General features: G+C 42.4%; 1 protein-coding gene across 1 annotated transcript in view; it reads left to right on the forward strand.

Moving 5' to 3' along the window:
- tdrd1 (tudor domain containing 1) overlaps positions 1-16,542 on the forward strand; it is a 90,737-nt gene that overhangs the window by 50,878 nt on the left and 23,317 nt on the right. Inside the window, exons 13-17 of the mRNA XM_064950951.1 lie at positions 2,729-2,836; positions 3,603-3,773; positions 4,083-4,324; positions 12,764-12,892; positions 16,355-16,460. Of these exons, the coding sequence (XP_064807023.1) occupies positions 2,729-2,836; positions 3,603-3,773; positions 4,083-4,324; positions 12,764-12,892; positions 16,355-16,460 (756 nt within the window). The remainder of the gene's footprint in view (positions 1-2,728; positions 2,837-3,602; positions 3,774-4,082; positions 4,325-12,763; positions 12,893-16,354; positions 16,461-16,542) is intronic.

Here is a 16,542-nt window from a genome sequence, read left to right on the forward strand (position 1 = left end):
CAATCCCATTGAGCACGTCTGGGACCCCCCCCGGAAATGTCTGGGAACTAGCAGGTGCCTTGGTGGAAGAGTGGGTTAACATCTCACAGCAAGAACTGACAAAGCTGGTGCAGTCCATGAGGAGGAGATGCACTGCGGTGCTTAGTGTCTGGTGTGGCCACCAGCTGCGTTGACTGAATTTTGATTTTGACCCCCCTTTGTTCAGGGACACATTCTGTTAGTCACATGTCTGTGTGAACTTGTTCAGTTTGTCTCAGTTGTTGAATCTTATGTTCATACAAATATTTACACGTGTTAAATTTGCTGAAATTAACGCAGTTGACAGTGAGAGGAGGTTTATTTACCCACCCAGTATTTTAATCAAAACTTACCAGAAAGCATGTAGTCCTTGGCTCACAGTGTAGTAGTGTAGGCTCAATAGCATTTCATTAGTGTGCAAAATCTTGGGAATCAGCTGTACATGTAATGGAAGAATGCACTGTGCATGCAGAGGGTTGCAATTCCATTGACTAGGGGATAGTTTTAACCAAATAATGCCGCAAGACCTAGAATTGCAATGTGTATCCCTCAAAAAAAGGTTCGCTGTTAGAACTTTAAAAAAATTATAATTTATGTAAAATTCCACAAATTCCAGGGCTTAACTTCCCATAGAAAATTTCTGTAAAGTTTCCAACCCTTTGCAACTAGTGATGCACCGATATGACATTTTTTGCCGATAACAATATCTGATATTTTCCTTACCAAAAAAACGATACCAATATTTGACATTTTTGCTGCTGTTTTAAGCATTCTAGTACAGTTAACTATTTAACACACACATGGATGCAGCGGTCTAAGGCACTGCATCTCCAATGCGTCACTACAGTCCCTGGTTCGAATCTAGGCTGTATCACATCCGGCCGTGATTGGGAGTCCCATAGGGCGGTGCACAATTGGCCCTGTGTCGTCCGTGTTTGACCGGGGTATCCGTCATTGAAAATAAGAACTTGTTCTTAACTGACTAGTTAAGTAAAGGTTAGACACACCGCACAGACCAAAGAGTTATTTTGGGGGGATTTACTTATGTCCCATTACCAGTAAAACATAATCAAAACCTATTTATTTCACTCACTTGCGGTGCTGTTTTGTTTGTTCAGTCGTTTCATTCTCAACCAGGATTTCTATAAAACACCGTTTGGGACTTTGCCTGTCGAAAAATATACACTTATCAAATAAGCTTGTTGACCAATTAGGACCTCAATTGCATGTCACATAATTTAACACATTCATACATGTTTTATGTAGTTACTACACATAGAATAATCAATCACTCGTATTTCATGTCACAACGATTCATCAATACGTATGCTATGATGCTGGTAAAGTTGTCTCGCGCACCTACAGTGCTGGTCAAAGTTAGCTAGTTTATGGATGCAAACAATGTTTTTCCCCAAAAACGTAGCACAACGACATTTAGGTGTCATCTCAAATAACCCTAATTTATAAGACACTTCTTATTTGATTAATGGTGGTCGGACCCATCTGTAAAGCTAGCCACTATTGCGGTGAGCCTTCAAAATAAAAGTTTGCATAATTCTACTATTTGTAGTCATTTGCATCACTGTCAATGGCAATTTTATTTTGACGGCAACCCGTAAATTCCACTATTGTGCCTAATCCTTATTGTGCCTTGCTTCACATCGCTGTCCGGTCGAGCCTCACGAGCCAGATGAAGTTAGCTGGCTACTTGTAACGTTAACTTTGGGTAACAGGGTTAAGTTACTGGCTAGTTATTTATTTTCATGAACTGATGTTCAATTTCAATAGGTGAACAACAAGTGGCAACCTTGCTAATACTTACTCACAAGGATTCCTAAATCATTGCTAAGAATAATGAAAATGACTGCAGTTTCTACTGGTCATTGTTTTCAGGCTGGTTGTATCGGTGTTAGTTAGGTACCAAGCTGAAGCTAGCTACCCCAGAAGTTGCGGTCGAAACAAATTATGCTTTATTACAAACACGGTATTATAAACAGGTCGTTCGTGGCCGGGGTTTGCTTGTTTGCAGACTTTTTTTGTACAGCTGCTGTATCTTTCTTGACACGCAAAGAAACGGGATTCCATAGTATGTATGTCGTGAAGCTAATAGAGGTGAAACTATTGCTGTGTGACTCCCGTAGGGCAACATCTGAAAAATGGCGCTCTTGATAGTGTGTAACGGTGCTCGACCAGTGGGTGAAAGCCTACATTACCCACGACAGAGAACGGTTGATTGTCAAGGGCAATGAATTCCATTATCTTGGCTTTAATGGATTTTGGCTTTGAGTTGTATAACTGAAATTGTCTTACTCTTACAAATGACTGCTCAACTTTTTGACTGCTCGATCCACACAGCAGACATTGTGGTTTAGGTTTGGGAATGCTGTGTTGCACGTGTAGCACAAAATTTTACATGGCGTCATGTACCTATGTCATATAGGTATGCACGGGAGCTTTGACATCGGTTTTTAAATTCGCCGTTAAACTAGACATCGTGCCGATACTGATTTTGTGGCATTTTTAGCTATTATCGTCCGATTCCGGTATGTTCACCGATATATCATGCATCCCTGTTTGCAACCCTAGGAGGTACTGATAAAAAAGGTTTTTAAATGTTTTGCTCTAATGTGCCCTAGTGAATTGAATGTAACCCTGTGGAGGTGATTCAGTCTCTTGAATCATGGGTGCTGAGTGTTGTATGTCTGTACAGGTGTGATCCAGGAGCTGCATCTGAAACTGAGAGACCACTGCTCTCAGGCCCCAGCCAGCCAAAACTTCAGACCTGCCCCTGGCACAGTGTGCTGCTCCCTATTCTATGGTAAGGACACTCTCTCTAATTCTGTGTCAGGCTAGAGTACTCGCATTCACTCAGGGTACATACTCGGTCAGATAAAGGACACATGATGAGCTCTCTCCTTTGATCTTAATCTTGACCTTGTTGAGGAAATTTGTGGAGCATTGCCAGCCAATGATCTCATCGCGGTTGGTAGTGATCTTGTGGTGTCATATTTCTGCATAACAAATGGGGAGAGTTCCAAACTTCACACACCAGTCAGAGTTCTACTTAAACTACATCTTTAATAATAAGAGCTTTGCAATAGCCTTTTTGACTTTCAATGATGCGCTATCTCTAATGAACCATTGAAATTACCAACAGAAAAGTACAAATATCTTTTATAGCCAAGATACACCCCTCTCAACTTAAATGACAAACCGCAGATCTTAGGAACTGTTCACAAAGGTTAATATTTGTATGAAAGATATCTATAAAACATAGCAGACATTTACTGTTGTCAACATTTCTCATTGTAAAGACCAGTGTCTGGCCCTCCTACTCCAAACTTGAGCCGTCTCTCCCTGGTACGGCATAGAACATAACCATTTAGCTCATGTTCTCTGGAATGCTCTTTTGATTTTATCACCCGAAGACATTGTAAATCTCCCCTGTCAGTGTTATCTCACAGAGGCCAATCCTCAGTAGAACACACACAATAGTTAACAGAATGTTCTGTCGAATAAAACAAGCATTATAATGCAATCTTGCAATTTTCTATGACAATCTCTCTCCGTGTGTACGTTCCCAGAGGACAACCAGTGGTACAGGGCCAAAGTGCTGGCCTACTCATCTGAAGAGAAGGTGTGTGTAGGCTACATTGACTTTGGCAACTCAGAGGAGGTGGAGCTGAGTCGCCTGTGTTCCATCAGCTCTGAACTCCTAGCCCTGCCAATGCAGGCCATCCCTTGTGCCCTGGCAGGTATGACCTATTACATGTTCAATTCAATGTATTGATTCATCTGGAATTTCTGCTTTTCTGGTGACATCTATTCATGTGTCATTCCATTTGTCAAAGGTGTCAATAACAACCTTTTAGCAATAAAGAAATGTATTGCCATTTCATGCCTTTTTGATTCCTTCCTTTTCGTCTCAAACTCAAAGGAATCTCTAGTGCATTAAATTGTGTTTTAGGGATAGTGGTGGTGTTAACCTGATCAGTTACAAACTCATCACATTATAATACAAATTATTGCCTGTTACACACACAATCACACCCCTCCCCCTATAGGAGTGCGTCCCACAGCAGAGGTCTGGTCAGAGGAGACTGTGCTGATGCTCAGGCGGATGGTGTGCAACCGATTCCTGCGGGTAGAGATCCTGGGCGAGCGGGAGGGTATGGCGCTGGTGGCCATGATCGACGAGGCCAGCGACCCCCAGGGCAATGTGGCTGAGATGCTGGTCGCCACAGGTTATGCCTTGCCTTCCAACCATCAGGACGAAGAGCCCACCACGAAGGGGCAGGCGGAAGGAGCCTGGACAGAATCATCTCATGGTAACTAGAAGTCACACCTGCCAACCTGTACGGCATTGTTTCTGCTGTACTCATTTAGCATTAAAGTCATCAATATGGTGCTAACTAGTAACAAGATCATGTTAAGAGTTTGTGATCTAGCAGCTAATGATTAACTCAGTGGAGTAAATGCATGGGCAACCTCATGCTTGATCCTTCTTTATTTAGCAACAATATATCTCACCCTCTTCATTCAGTTAATTGAAATTCAATCATGAAGTCACATGTACAATTATCAACTTCGATCTCATTTATTTAGTGGCGGCGGCAGGCTAACCTAGCGGTTGGAGCGTTGGGCTAGTAACCGGAAGGTTGCAAGTTCAAATCTCCAAGTTGACAAGGTACAAATCTGTCGCTCTGCCCGTGAACAGGCAGTTAACCCACTGTTCCTAGGCCATCATTGAAAATAAGAATTTGTTCTTAACTGACTTCCCTAGTTAAATAAAGGTAAAATAAATCAATAAAAAGTGAGGAGAAATAGACATTTGCGCCAGGGTACAAACGCCCAATGGTGAATTTGGTATTTATTTAGCTGTCGCGAAAGATTTATCTAGTCTTCCTGAGTTCCACGTGATACATAATCCACATAATACAGAATATTAATATACTAGAACAGCTCAAGGACAGAACTACATCAATTTAAAATAGGCACACGTAGCCTCCTTATTAAAACATACACACAATCTAACTAGGTCAAATAGGGGAGAGGTGTTGCTTTATCTGTTTTTTGAAACCAGGTTTGCTGTTTATTTGAGCAAAATGAAATGGAAGGAAGTTCCATGCAATAAGGGCTCTATATAATACTGTATTCTTGAATTTGTTCAGGATTTGTGGACTATGAAAAGACCCCTGGTGGCATATCTGGTGGGATAAGTGTGTGTATGTGAGAGCTGTGTTTAAGTTGACTAAGCTAACAATTTGGGATTTTCAACACATTAATGTTTCTTATAGAAAGAAGTGATGCAGTCAGTCTTTCTTCAACTCTTAGCCAAGAGAGACTGGCATGCATAGTATTTATATTAGCCCCCTGATTTCAATGAAGAGCAAGACATGCCGCTCTGTTCTGGGCCAGCTGCAGCTTAACTAGGGCTTTACTTACAGCACCACATGACTAGACAATAATCGAAATGAGACAAAACTAAAGCCTGTACGACTTGCTTTTTGGAGTGTGGTGTCAAAAAAGCAAAGCAATCTCTTATATTACGGACCGACCTCCACATCTTTAGAACCATTGAATCGATTTGCCACAACATTCGTTACCAGATTCAACTGAGGTCTAGAATTTTGGAAATGTTTTGTATTGGCCCCTAAAAGTGGTAGTAGTGTCCCATTAGGCACACCATGGAATTTCAACATGGACAATTGGGTCATATTTGGTTGATCAATAAGATTGGAAATTCAATGTGTCATCACTTTCAACCATCTAAAAGCACAAGCAAATCCCAATGGAAAAACCATGTCTGGTTTAGTCGTCACCTAAATGTGTTATCACTCATTCAACTATTTAAATGCATAACAAAGTCAAAATTGTGAAACAGAGCCGAACTCCGCCATGGCTCGTTGGTCAAAGCCTATGGGGAAATAAATGTTTTTTTTTAGGGGTTTTGGATCAATGCTGAAAATAAGGACTATGGTAAACACAGGCCTCATACAGTGCATTTGGAAAGTATTCAGGCCCCTTGACATTTTCCACATTTTGTTACGTTCCAGCCTTATTCTAAATTGTATTAAATTGTTTGTTTTAAATCGACACACAATACCCATAATGACAAAGCAAAAAACTGGATTTTAAGAGATGTTTTTTTGCACGCCCAATTTTTCAGTTTTTGATTTGTTAAAAAAGTTTGAAATATCCAATAAATGTCGTTCCACTTCATGATTGTGTCCCACTTGTTGTTGATTCTTCACAAAAAAATACAGTTTTATATCTTTATGTTTGAAGCCTGAAATGTTGCAAAAGGTCGCAAAGTTCAAGGGGGCTGAATACTTTCGCAAGGCACAGTATATAGGTCCTGGAAGGCAGGAAGCTTGTCCGCAGTGATGTACTGGGTCATACGCACTACCCTCTGTAGAGCATTACGGTCAGATACCGAACAGTTGCCATACCAGACGGTGATGCAACCAGTCAAGATGCTCTTGAGTGTGCAGCTGTAGAACTTGTTAAGGATCTGGGGACCCCATGAAGGGGAAAACATATTGTTGTGCCCTCTTCACAACAGTCTTAGTGTGTTTTGATCATGATAGTTTGTTGGTGACGTGGATCCCAAGGAACTTGAAACTCCACTTCAGCCCCGTCGATGTTAATGGAGGCCTTTTCGGCTCTCCTTTTCCTGTAGTTCATGATCAGCTCCTTTGTCTTGCTCACATTGAGGGGAAGATTGTTGTCCTTGCACCACACTGCCAGGTCTCTGACCTCCCTAAAGGCCGTCTCATTGTTGTCGGTGATCAGTCCTACCACTGTTGTGTCGTCAGCAAACTTAATGATAGAGTTTGAGTCGTATGGCCACGCAGTCATGGGTGAACAGTGAGTACAGGAGGAGACTAAGCACGCACCCCTGAGGGGCCCCAGTGTTGAGTATCAGCATAGCAGATGTTGTTGCCTACCCTTACCACCTGGGGGTGGCCCGTCAAGAAGTCGAGGATGCACTTATTGATGAAGCCGGTGACTGAGGTGGTATACTCCTCAATGCCATTGGATGAATCCCGGGACATATTCCAGTCTGCTAGCAAAACAGTCATGTAGCATCCGCGTCATCTGATTACTTCTGTATTGAGAGATTCACTCTTAACTCCTGCGTTAGTTTTTGCTTGTAACCAGGAATCAGGAGGATAGATTTATGGTCAGATTAGCCAAATGGGGGGGGGATGGAAAGCTTTGTATATATGTGTTTGTGTGGAGTGCAGGTGATCTAGAGTTTTTATTTATTAATATTTTCTCTCTCTGGTTGCAGATGTGAGGTAAAACGGATTTAAGTTTCCTTGTATTAAAGTCCACGGCCACTAGGAGCGCAGCTTCTGGATTAGCATATTCTTGTTTGCGTATGGCCTTATACAGCTCATTGCGTGCGGTTTTATTGTCAGCATAGATGATAACTTTCTTGGTAGATAGTGTGGTCTACAGCTTATCATGAGTTACTCTACCTCATATTAAATACATCTTTAATATTAGACATCATGCTCCAGCTGTTATTGACACAAGCTGCCAATGCACGGAAAAACCAGCAAGCTCTATATTATCTGTGTCTTCGTTCAACCACGACTCTGAAACGTAAGATATTACAGTTTTTAATGTCCCTTTGATAGGATAGTCTTAATCGTAGATCGTCAAGTTTATTTTCCAATGATTGCACGTTGGTTGCACGTTGGCCAATAGTACTGATGGTAGTTTACACACTCGCCTCCGAATTCTCACGAAGCACCCTGACCTACGTCTCCTTCTTTACTTCTTGCGAATGACAGCGATTTGAGCCCTGTCTTGAGAAAGCGCTATATTCTTCGCGTCGGACTCATTAAAGAAAAAATCTTTGTACAGTTCAAGGTGAGTAATCGCTGTTCTGATGTCCAGAAGCTCTTTTTGGCCGTAATAAACAGTAGCAGCAACATCATGTACAAAATTTGTTTAAAAATTTGAAAAATAAACAAAATAGCACATTTTGTTAGGAGCCCGTACAAAGGCAGCCACCCATCCGGCTCCGTTCTTCCCCACATTTACATAAGTATTCAGACAATTAACCCGGTTTCTCCCATTCTTCTCTGTAGATCCTCTCAAGCTCTGTCAGGTTGGATGGTGAGTGTCGCTGCACAGCTTTTTTTCAGGTCTCTCCAGAGATGTTCAATCGGATTCAAGTCAGGGCTATGGCTGGGCCACTCAAGGACATTCAGAGACTTGTCCCGAAGCCACTCCTGCATTGTCTTGGCTCTGTGCTTTGGGTCTTTGTTGTGTTGGAAGGTTACAGGAATCAGCAGGATAGAGTTATTGTTAGATTTGCCAAATGAAGGGTTAAGGATAGTTTTGTATCTCTGTGGAGTAAAGGTGATCTAGAGTTTTTTTTTATTGCCTCTAGTTGCATAGGCAACATGCTGGTAGCATTAAGGTGAGACTCTTTTCAGTATCCCTGCATAAAAATCACCGGCCACTAGGAGCGCCGCCTCTGGATGAGCCTTTTCTTGTTTGCATATGGCTCTATACAGCTTGTTGAGTGTTGTCTTAATGCCAGCATCGGTTTGTAAATAGTAAGGTCTATAGCTAATCATAAGGTATTTGAACTCGGGCGAGCAGAACCTTGACTTCCTTATTAGAGGTTGCGCACCAGCTGTTAATTTCTCTGGGATATGTGGGACGCTAGCGTCCCACCTCGACAACAGCCAGTGAAATTGCAGGGCGCCAAATTCAAAACAACAGAAATTCCATAATTAAAATTCCTCAAACATACAAGTATTTTACACCATTTTAAAGATAGACTTCTTGTAAATCCAGCCGCAGTGTCCGATTTCAAATCGGCTTTACGGCATTTTCCAGCCAAGGAGAGCCCTCACAAAAGTCAAAAATAGTGATTAAATGAATCAGTAACCGTTGATCTTCATCTGATGGCACTCCCAGGACTTCATGTTACACAATAAATGTGTTTTGTTCGATAAAGTTCATCTTTATGTCCAAAAACCTCATTTGAAATTGGCGCGTTATGTTCAGAAATGCATTGTCTCAAACAAACATCGGGTGAAAGTGCAGAGAGCCACATCAAATTACAGAAATACTCATAATAAACATTGATCTAAGATACAAGTGTTATACATACGATTAAAGATAAACTTCTCCTTAATGCAACCACTGTGTCAGATTTCAAAAAGGTGGCAAAAGCACACCAAGCTATTATGTTAGGTCAGCGCCTAGCCACAGAAGACCATTCAGCCATTTTCCAACCAAGGAGAGGTGTCACAAAAGTCAGAAATAGTGTTCAAATTAATCACTTTGATGTTCATCTGATTGCACTCCCAGGTCTCAATGTTAGACGATAAAGTTCATCTTTATGTCCAAAGACCTCCTTTTTGTTTGCGTGTTTAGTCCAGTAATCCAAATGCACAAGGCTTGGGCACTAAGTCCAGACAAAGTAAAAAAAAATCCATTACAGTTTGTAGAAACATGTCAAACGATGTATAGAATCAATCTTTAGAATGCTTTTATCATAAATCTTCGATAATATTCCAACCGGACAATTCCTTTGTCATGAGAAATTAAAGGGAACGGAGCTCACGCTCACGGCCGTGCGCGATCAACAACTCAATGCTTTCAGCCAGACCTCTGGTTGAAACAGCTCTTATTCGCTCCCCTTTCACAGTAGAAGCCTGAAACAACATTCTAAAGACTGTTGACATCTAGTGGAAGCCGTAGGAAGTGCAATCTGACCCCCTTTACACTGTATATTGGATAGGCAATCACTTGAAAAACCTCAGATTTTCCACTTCCTTGTTGGATTTTTCTCAGGTTTCCGCCTGCCATATGAGTTATGTTATAGTCAGACATCATTCAAACAGCTTTAGAAACTTTTGTGTTTTCTATCCAAATATACTAATAATATGCATATCCTAGCATCTGGGCCTGAGGAGCAGGCAGTTTACTCTGGGCACGCTTTTCATCCGGACGTGAAAATAATTTAACCTCTAACTCCCCATCCCGGGTCCGGGAGCGTAATCGGACATAAATATTCCTAGAAAATATTCCTATTCATGAAAATCACAAGTGAAATATATTGAGACACAGCTTAGCCTTTTGTTAATCACCCTGTCATCTCAGATTTTCAAAATATGCTTTACAGCCAAAGCTAGACATGCATTTTCATTTGTGTAAGTTTATCGATAGCCTAGCATAGCATTTTGTCCAGCTAGCAGCAGGTAACTTGGTCACGGAAATCAGAAAAGCAATCAAATTAAATAGTTTACCTTTGATGAGCTTCGGATGTTTTCACTCATGAGACTGACTCCCAGTTAGATAGCCAATGTTCCTTTTTTCCAAAAATATTATTTTTGTAGGCGAAATAGCTCCGTTTGTTCTTCACGTTTGGCCGAGAAATCGCCCGGAAATTGGAGTCACGAAAATGCCCAAAAATATTCCAAATTATCTCCATAATATCAACAGAAACATGGCAAACGTTGTTTATAATCAATCCTCAAGGTGTTTTTAAAATATCTATTCGATAATATATCGAATATGGTTTTTCAGTAGGACCGATTGGAATAATGGCTACCTCTGTATTTTACGCGAGAATCACTCTGGGAGCCATCAGCCGCTTACGGGTATTCTTCAACATAAATGCATAAAACTACATCACAATGCTGTAGACACCTTGGGGAATACGGAGAAAAAGTAATCTGGTTGATAGCCTGCTCAACAGGGATGCATTGGAACGCAGAGCTTTCAAAAAATGAGTCACTTCCGGATTTGATTTTTCTCATGCTTTCGCCTGCAATATCAGTTCTGGTATAGTTTTGGAAACTTTAGTGTTTTCTATCCTAAGCTGTTAATTATATACATATTCTAGCATCTTGTCCTGACAAAATATCCTGTTTACTACGGGAACGTTATTTTTCCAAAAATGAAAATTCTGCCCCCTAGTCACAAAAGGTTGAACAAGTTATTCTTTCTACCACAATGAAGTATTTTTCCATTTCACTTCACCAATTTGGACTATTTTGTGTATGTCCATGACATGAAATCCAATAAAAATCTATTTCAATTACAGTTTGTAACTCAACAAAACAGGAAAAATGCAACGGGGGATTAATTATTTTGCAAGGCACTGTATGTGGCCTACCACTTTGCGACAGACGTTTGGCCATGTTGTGTATGTACAGAATTTCATGTTTCTAGGTCTCACAGCTTGTGGAGCGTTATAACTTCTTAGGGCTGCAATCCCGTTAACGGGATCGATATGACAACAGCCAGTGAAAGTGCAGGGCGCCAAATTCAAAACAACAAATCTCGTAATTACAATTTCCTCAAACATACATGTATTCTATACCATTTTAAAGATAATCTTGTTGTTAATCCCACCACAGTGTCCGATTTCATATAGGCTTTACAGCGAAAGCACCACAAACGATTGTTAGGTCAGAGCCAAGCCACAGAAAAATTCAGGCATTTTTCCAGCCAAGGAGAAGTCACAAAAAGCACAAATAGGGATAAAATTATTCACTAACCTTTGATGATCTTCATCAGGTGACACTCATAGGACTTTATGTTACACAATACATGTACAGTGGGGCAAAAAAGTATTTAGTCAATTGTGCAAGTTCTCCCACTTAAAAAGATGAGAGATGCCTGTAATTTTCATCATAGGTACACTTCAACTATGACAGACAAAATGAGAAAAAAATCCAGAAAATCACATTGTAGGGTTTTTATTTTATTTGCAAATTATGGTGGAAAATAAGTATTTGGTCACCTATAAACAAGCAAGATTTCTGGCTCTCACAGAACTGTAACTTCTTCTTTAAGAGGCTCCTCTGTCCTCCACTCGTTACCTGTATTAATGGCACCTGTTTGAACTTGTTATCAGTATAAAAGACACCTGTCCACAACCTCAAACAGTCACACTCCAAACTCCACTATGGCCAAGACCAAAGAGCTGTCAAAGGACACCAGAAACAAAATTGTAGACCTGCACCAGGCTGGGAAGACTGAATCTGCAATAGGTAAGCAGCTTGGTTTGAAGAAATCAACTGTGGGAGCAATTATTAGGAAATGGAAGACATACAAGATCACTGAAAATCTCCCTCGATCTGGGGCTCCACGCAATCTCACCCCGTGGGGTCAAAATGGTCACAAGAACGGTGAGCAAAAATCCCAAAACCACACGGGGGGAACTAGTGAATGACCTGCAGAGAGCTGGGACCAAAATAACAAAGCCTACCATCAGTAACACACTATGCCGCCAGGGACTCAAATCCGTTGTTGTGGGAGCCGTGGGCTTTACCGCCTCACTGAAGAGGTACTTGTAGAGATTCTTTAAAGTTGCCTGGTCTAAGAAGGGGACCCTTCCAGTTAGATACTGTTGCTATCAGCCAGGTCAAGCTGAGTGAAATTCTGATGAATGTATGGCTCCCATTTAGGAAAGCAAATACTGATACCTGCTGCATGTCCCTGCACATTATGTATGAAACAAGAATGTGATACACTTTGCTACAACAAACCGGTTGGCTTGACAGGCTATAGATTACATAGCGTGTCAATAGTTTGGCATGAAGGCTATGTTGTTGAAAAGGCCATTGTTTTGAAGCGTTTCCACAATGATGATGGTGATATCTTGCATTTGTATACTGTTTTTCACAAAATTAGGGGCCTTTTGGTTGTATGGGAGTATCTCACCCTTGCTATTCCATTTCTTTGTCTCGCAGTGGCCAAGCCTGCTGTGGCAGAGAAGCTACAGTGGACATGTGCTGAGCTTCCTACTGAGGGCCGGATGGTGGCACTGGTGGTCAGTGTGATGGAGAATCCTGGAGAGTTCTACTGCTACAAATATAAAGGTACAGGCATTCTAAACATCTCACAGTAGGAGTGAGAGTTTATTAGATTAGAATTAGGGAGTGTAGGTCTCCCGAGTGGCACACTGGTCTAAGGCAGTGCTAGCTATGTAAGCCAGAAACCATACATGCTGAGGCTGCATTTATTGTGGCTGGGGATTTTAACAAAGCTAATCTGAGAACAAGGCTTCCTAAATTACGCTTTCTCTGTGAACGAGTTTATTAGCTAGTGCATCGGTGATGTTTTAGCCACTGTGACTATTAAACCTTCCCTAACCAGAGACTGTGGATTGATGGCAGCATTGCGCGAATCACCTCTTTTTAATCATGGCAAGGCGACTGGAAACATGACCGAATACAAACAGTGGAGCTATTTCCTCCAAGGCAATCAAAAGAGCAAAGCGTCAGTATAGAGACAAAGTAGTCGCAATTCAACGGCTTAAACTCAAGACGTATGTGGCAAGGTCTACAGCCAATCACGGATTACAAAATGAAAACCAGCCCCGTCACGGACATCGACGTCTTGCCCCCAGACAAATTAACCAACTTCTTTGCTCGCTTTGAGGACAATACAGTGCCACTGACACGGTCTGCTACCAAAGCCTGTGGGCTCTCCTTCTCCCTGGCCAACGTGAGTTAAACGTGTTAAACCTCGCAAGGCTTCCAGCCCAGGCGGCATCCCTAGCCACGTTCTTGGAGCATGCGCAGATTAGCTGGGTGGTGTGTTTGCGGACATATTCAATCAGGCAAACAACCTCTCACTCAACGTCAACAAAAGAAAGGAGATGATCGTAGGCTTCAGGAAACAGCAGAGGGAGCATCCCCCCATCCATATCGACGGGACAGTAGTGGAGAAGGTGAAAAGTTCCTCAGCATACACATCACGGAAAACTGAAATGGTCCACCCACACAGACAGCATGGTGAAGAAGGCGCAACAGAGCCTCTTCAACCTCAGGATGCTGATGAAATTTGGCTTGTCACCATAAACACTCACAAATCTTTACAGCTGCACAATTGAGAGTATCATTTCGGGTTGTATCACCGCCTGGTACGGCAACTGCTCTGCCCACAACCGCAAAGCTCTCCAGAGATTGGTGTGGTCTGAGCAATGGATCATCGGAGGCAAACTACCTGCCCTCCAGGACACCTACAGCACCCGATGTCACAGGAAGGACAAAAATATCATCAAGGACAACTACTACCTGAGCCACTGCCTGTTCACCCCCAAATCATCCAGAAGGTTAGGTCAGTACAGGTACGTCAAAGCTGGGACCGAGAGACTGAAAAATATCTTCAATCTCCAGGCCGTCAGACTGTTAAACAGCCATCACTAACAGTGGCTGCTGCCAACATACAGACTCACTGTCGGAACTAGAAGCACAAGAATTTCGCTGCACTCGCATTAACATCTGCTAACCATGTGTATGTGACAAATACAATTTGATTTGATAGCTGTGTCACTGGAGGTTCTTGGATCGAGTTCAGGCTCTGTCGCAGCCGGCCGTGACTGGAAGACCCATGGGGCGGCGCACGATTGGCCCAGGGTTTGGCCGGCATGGATGTCCTTGTCCCATCGCGCACTAGCAACTCCTGTGGCAGGCCTTGCGCAGGCACAGTGCACACTGACACGGTTGCCAGATGCAGTGTTTCCCCCCACACATTGGTGTGGCTGGCTTCTGGGCTAAGTGGCCATTATGTCAAGAAGCAGAGCGGCTTGGTTGGGTTGTGTTTCGGAGGACGCGCAGCGCTCAACCTTCGCCTCTTCCGAGTCCGTATGGGAGTTGCAGCGATGAGACAAGACTGTAACTACCAATTGGATACCACGTAATGGAGTAAAAGGGGTACAAAATAAAAGACGCTGTGGGTGCCTCACCTCAGAATGCATTTCGTTTCTTAAGTGATGATATGTTGAGTTCAAACTTTCCTTCTATACCACTACATACAATTGCAGTGTACACTGAACATAAGTATAAAAGCAACATGTGAAGTGTTGGTCACAAGCTTTTCATGACCCGGAGTAAAAGATTCCTGACATGTTCTATATGTACAAAAAGCTTACTTCTCAAATGTTGTGCACAAATCTGTTTACATCCCTGTTAGTGAGCATTTCTCCTTTGCTAAGATAATCCATCCACCTGACAGGTGTGGAATATCGATAAGCTGATTAAACAGCATGGTCATTCATTGCACAGGTGCACCTTGTGCTGTGGACAACAAAAGGCCACCCTAAAATGTGCAGTTTTGTCACAACACAATGCCAAAGATGTCTCAAGTTTTGAGGGCGCGTGCAATTGGCATGCTGACTGCAGGAATGTCCACCAGAGCTGTTTCCGGATCGAATGTTCATTTCTCTACCATGAGCTGCCTCCAATGTCGTTTTAGAGAATTTGGCAGTACCACCAACCGGCCTCACAACCGCAGACCATGTGTAACCACGCCGGATGTGTAGGACATGGACTGACTTCATCTGCACTATAGTCTGAGACCAGCCACCAGGACAGCAGATTAAACTCTAGATTTGCACAAAGAATTTGATGAATTTCTGTGCAAATGGTCTCAGGGAAGCTCATCTGCTTGCTCGTCATCCTCACCAGGGTCTTGACTTCAGTTCGGCGTCGTAACTGACTTCAGTGGGAAATGCTCTCCTTCGATGACTGCTGGTACGGTGGAGAAGTGTGCTCTTCACGGATGTATCACGGTTTCAACTATATCGGGCAGATGGCAGACACTGTGTATGGCTTTGTGTGGGCGAGTGGTTTGCTGATTTTCAACAATGTGAGTAGTGCCCATGGTTTCGGTGGTGTTATGGTATGGGCAGGCATAAGCGACGGACAACGGATACAATTGCATTTTATCGATGGCAATTTAAATGCACAGAGATGCCGTGACGAGGCACATTGTTGTGCCATTCGTCCGCTGCCATCACCTCATGTTTCAGCATGATAATGCACGATCCCATGTCGCAAGGATCTGTACACAATTTCCCAGTTCTTCCATGGCCTGCAATACTCATCACACGTCACCCATTGAGCATGTTGGGATGCTCTTGATAGATGTGTACAACTGCTTGTTCGAGTTCTTGGCAATATCCAGAAACTTTGCACAGCCATTGAAGAGGAGTGGGACCACAGGCCACAATCAACAGCACTGCATGAGGCAAATGGTGGTCACACCAGATACTGACTGGTTTTCTGATCTACGCCCCAACCTCTTTTTTTTTTTTTTTTTTTAAGTTATGTGACCAACAGATACAAATCTGTATTTCTGGTTGTGAAATCCATGTATTAGGGCCTACTGAATTTATTTAAATTGACTGATTTCCCTATATGAACACCCAGTAAAGTATTTGAAATAGTTGAATGTTAGACACGGTTAAATATGGTACACATTCACCTTTTTTTATGTGTTACATTCCCTGTTTTCACTGTAATTGACATTGCTTCATCAGCGATATCTGTTTGTGTTGTAAGACCTGCAGGTTCTAGCGGAGCTGGGGGCTGAGCTGAAGCGGCACTGTGAGGCAGATATCACCCCTTTCACCCCTAGTGTGGGTGAGCCCTGCTGTGCTCTGTTCTCTGGTAAGAACAAACTACGAGATTACTCAAACTGAATATCTATCATACTATATGGGGTAGTAAAAATATCACCAAGGACTCAAAG

The sequence above is a fragment of the Oncorhynchus masou genome, chromosome 31, assembly GCF_036934945.1.
Source record: "Oncorhynchus masou masou isolate Uvic2021 chromosome 31, UVic_Omas_1.1, whole genome shotgun sequence".
In the NCBI taxonomy this organism is placed as follows: domain Eukaryota; kingdom Metazoa; phylum Chordata; class Actinopteri; order Salmoniformes; family Salmonidae; genus Oncorhynchus; species Oncorhynchus masou.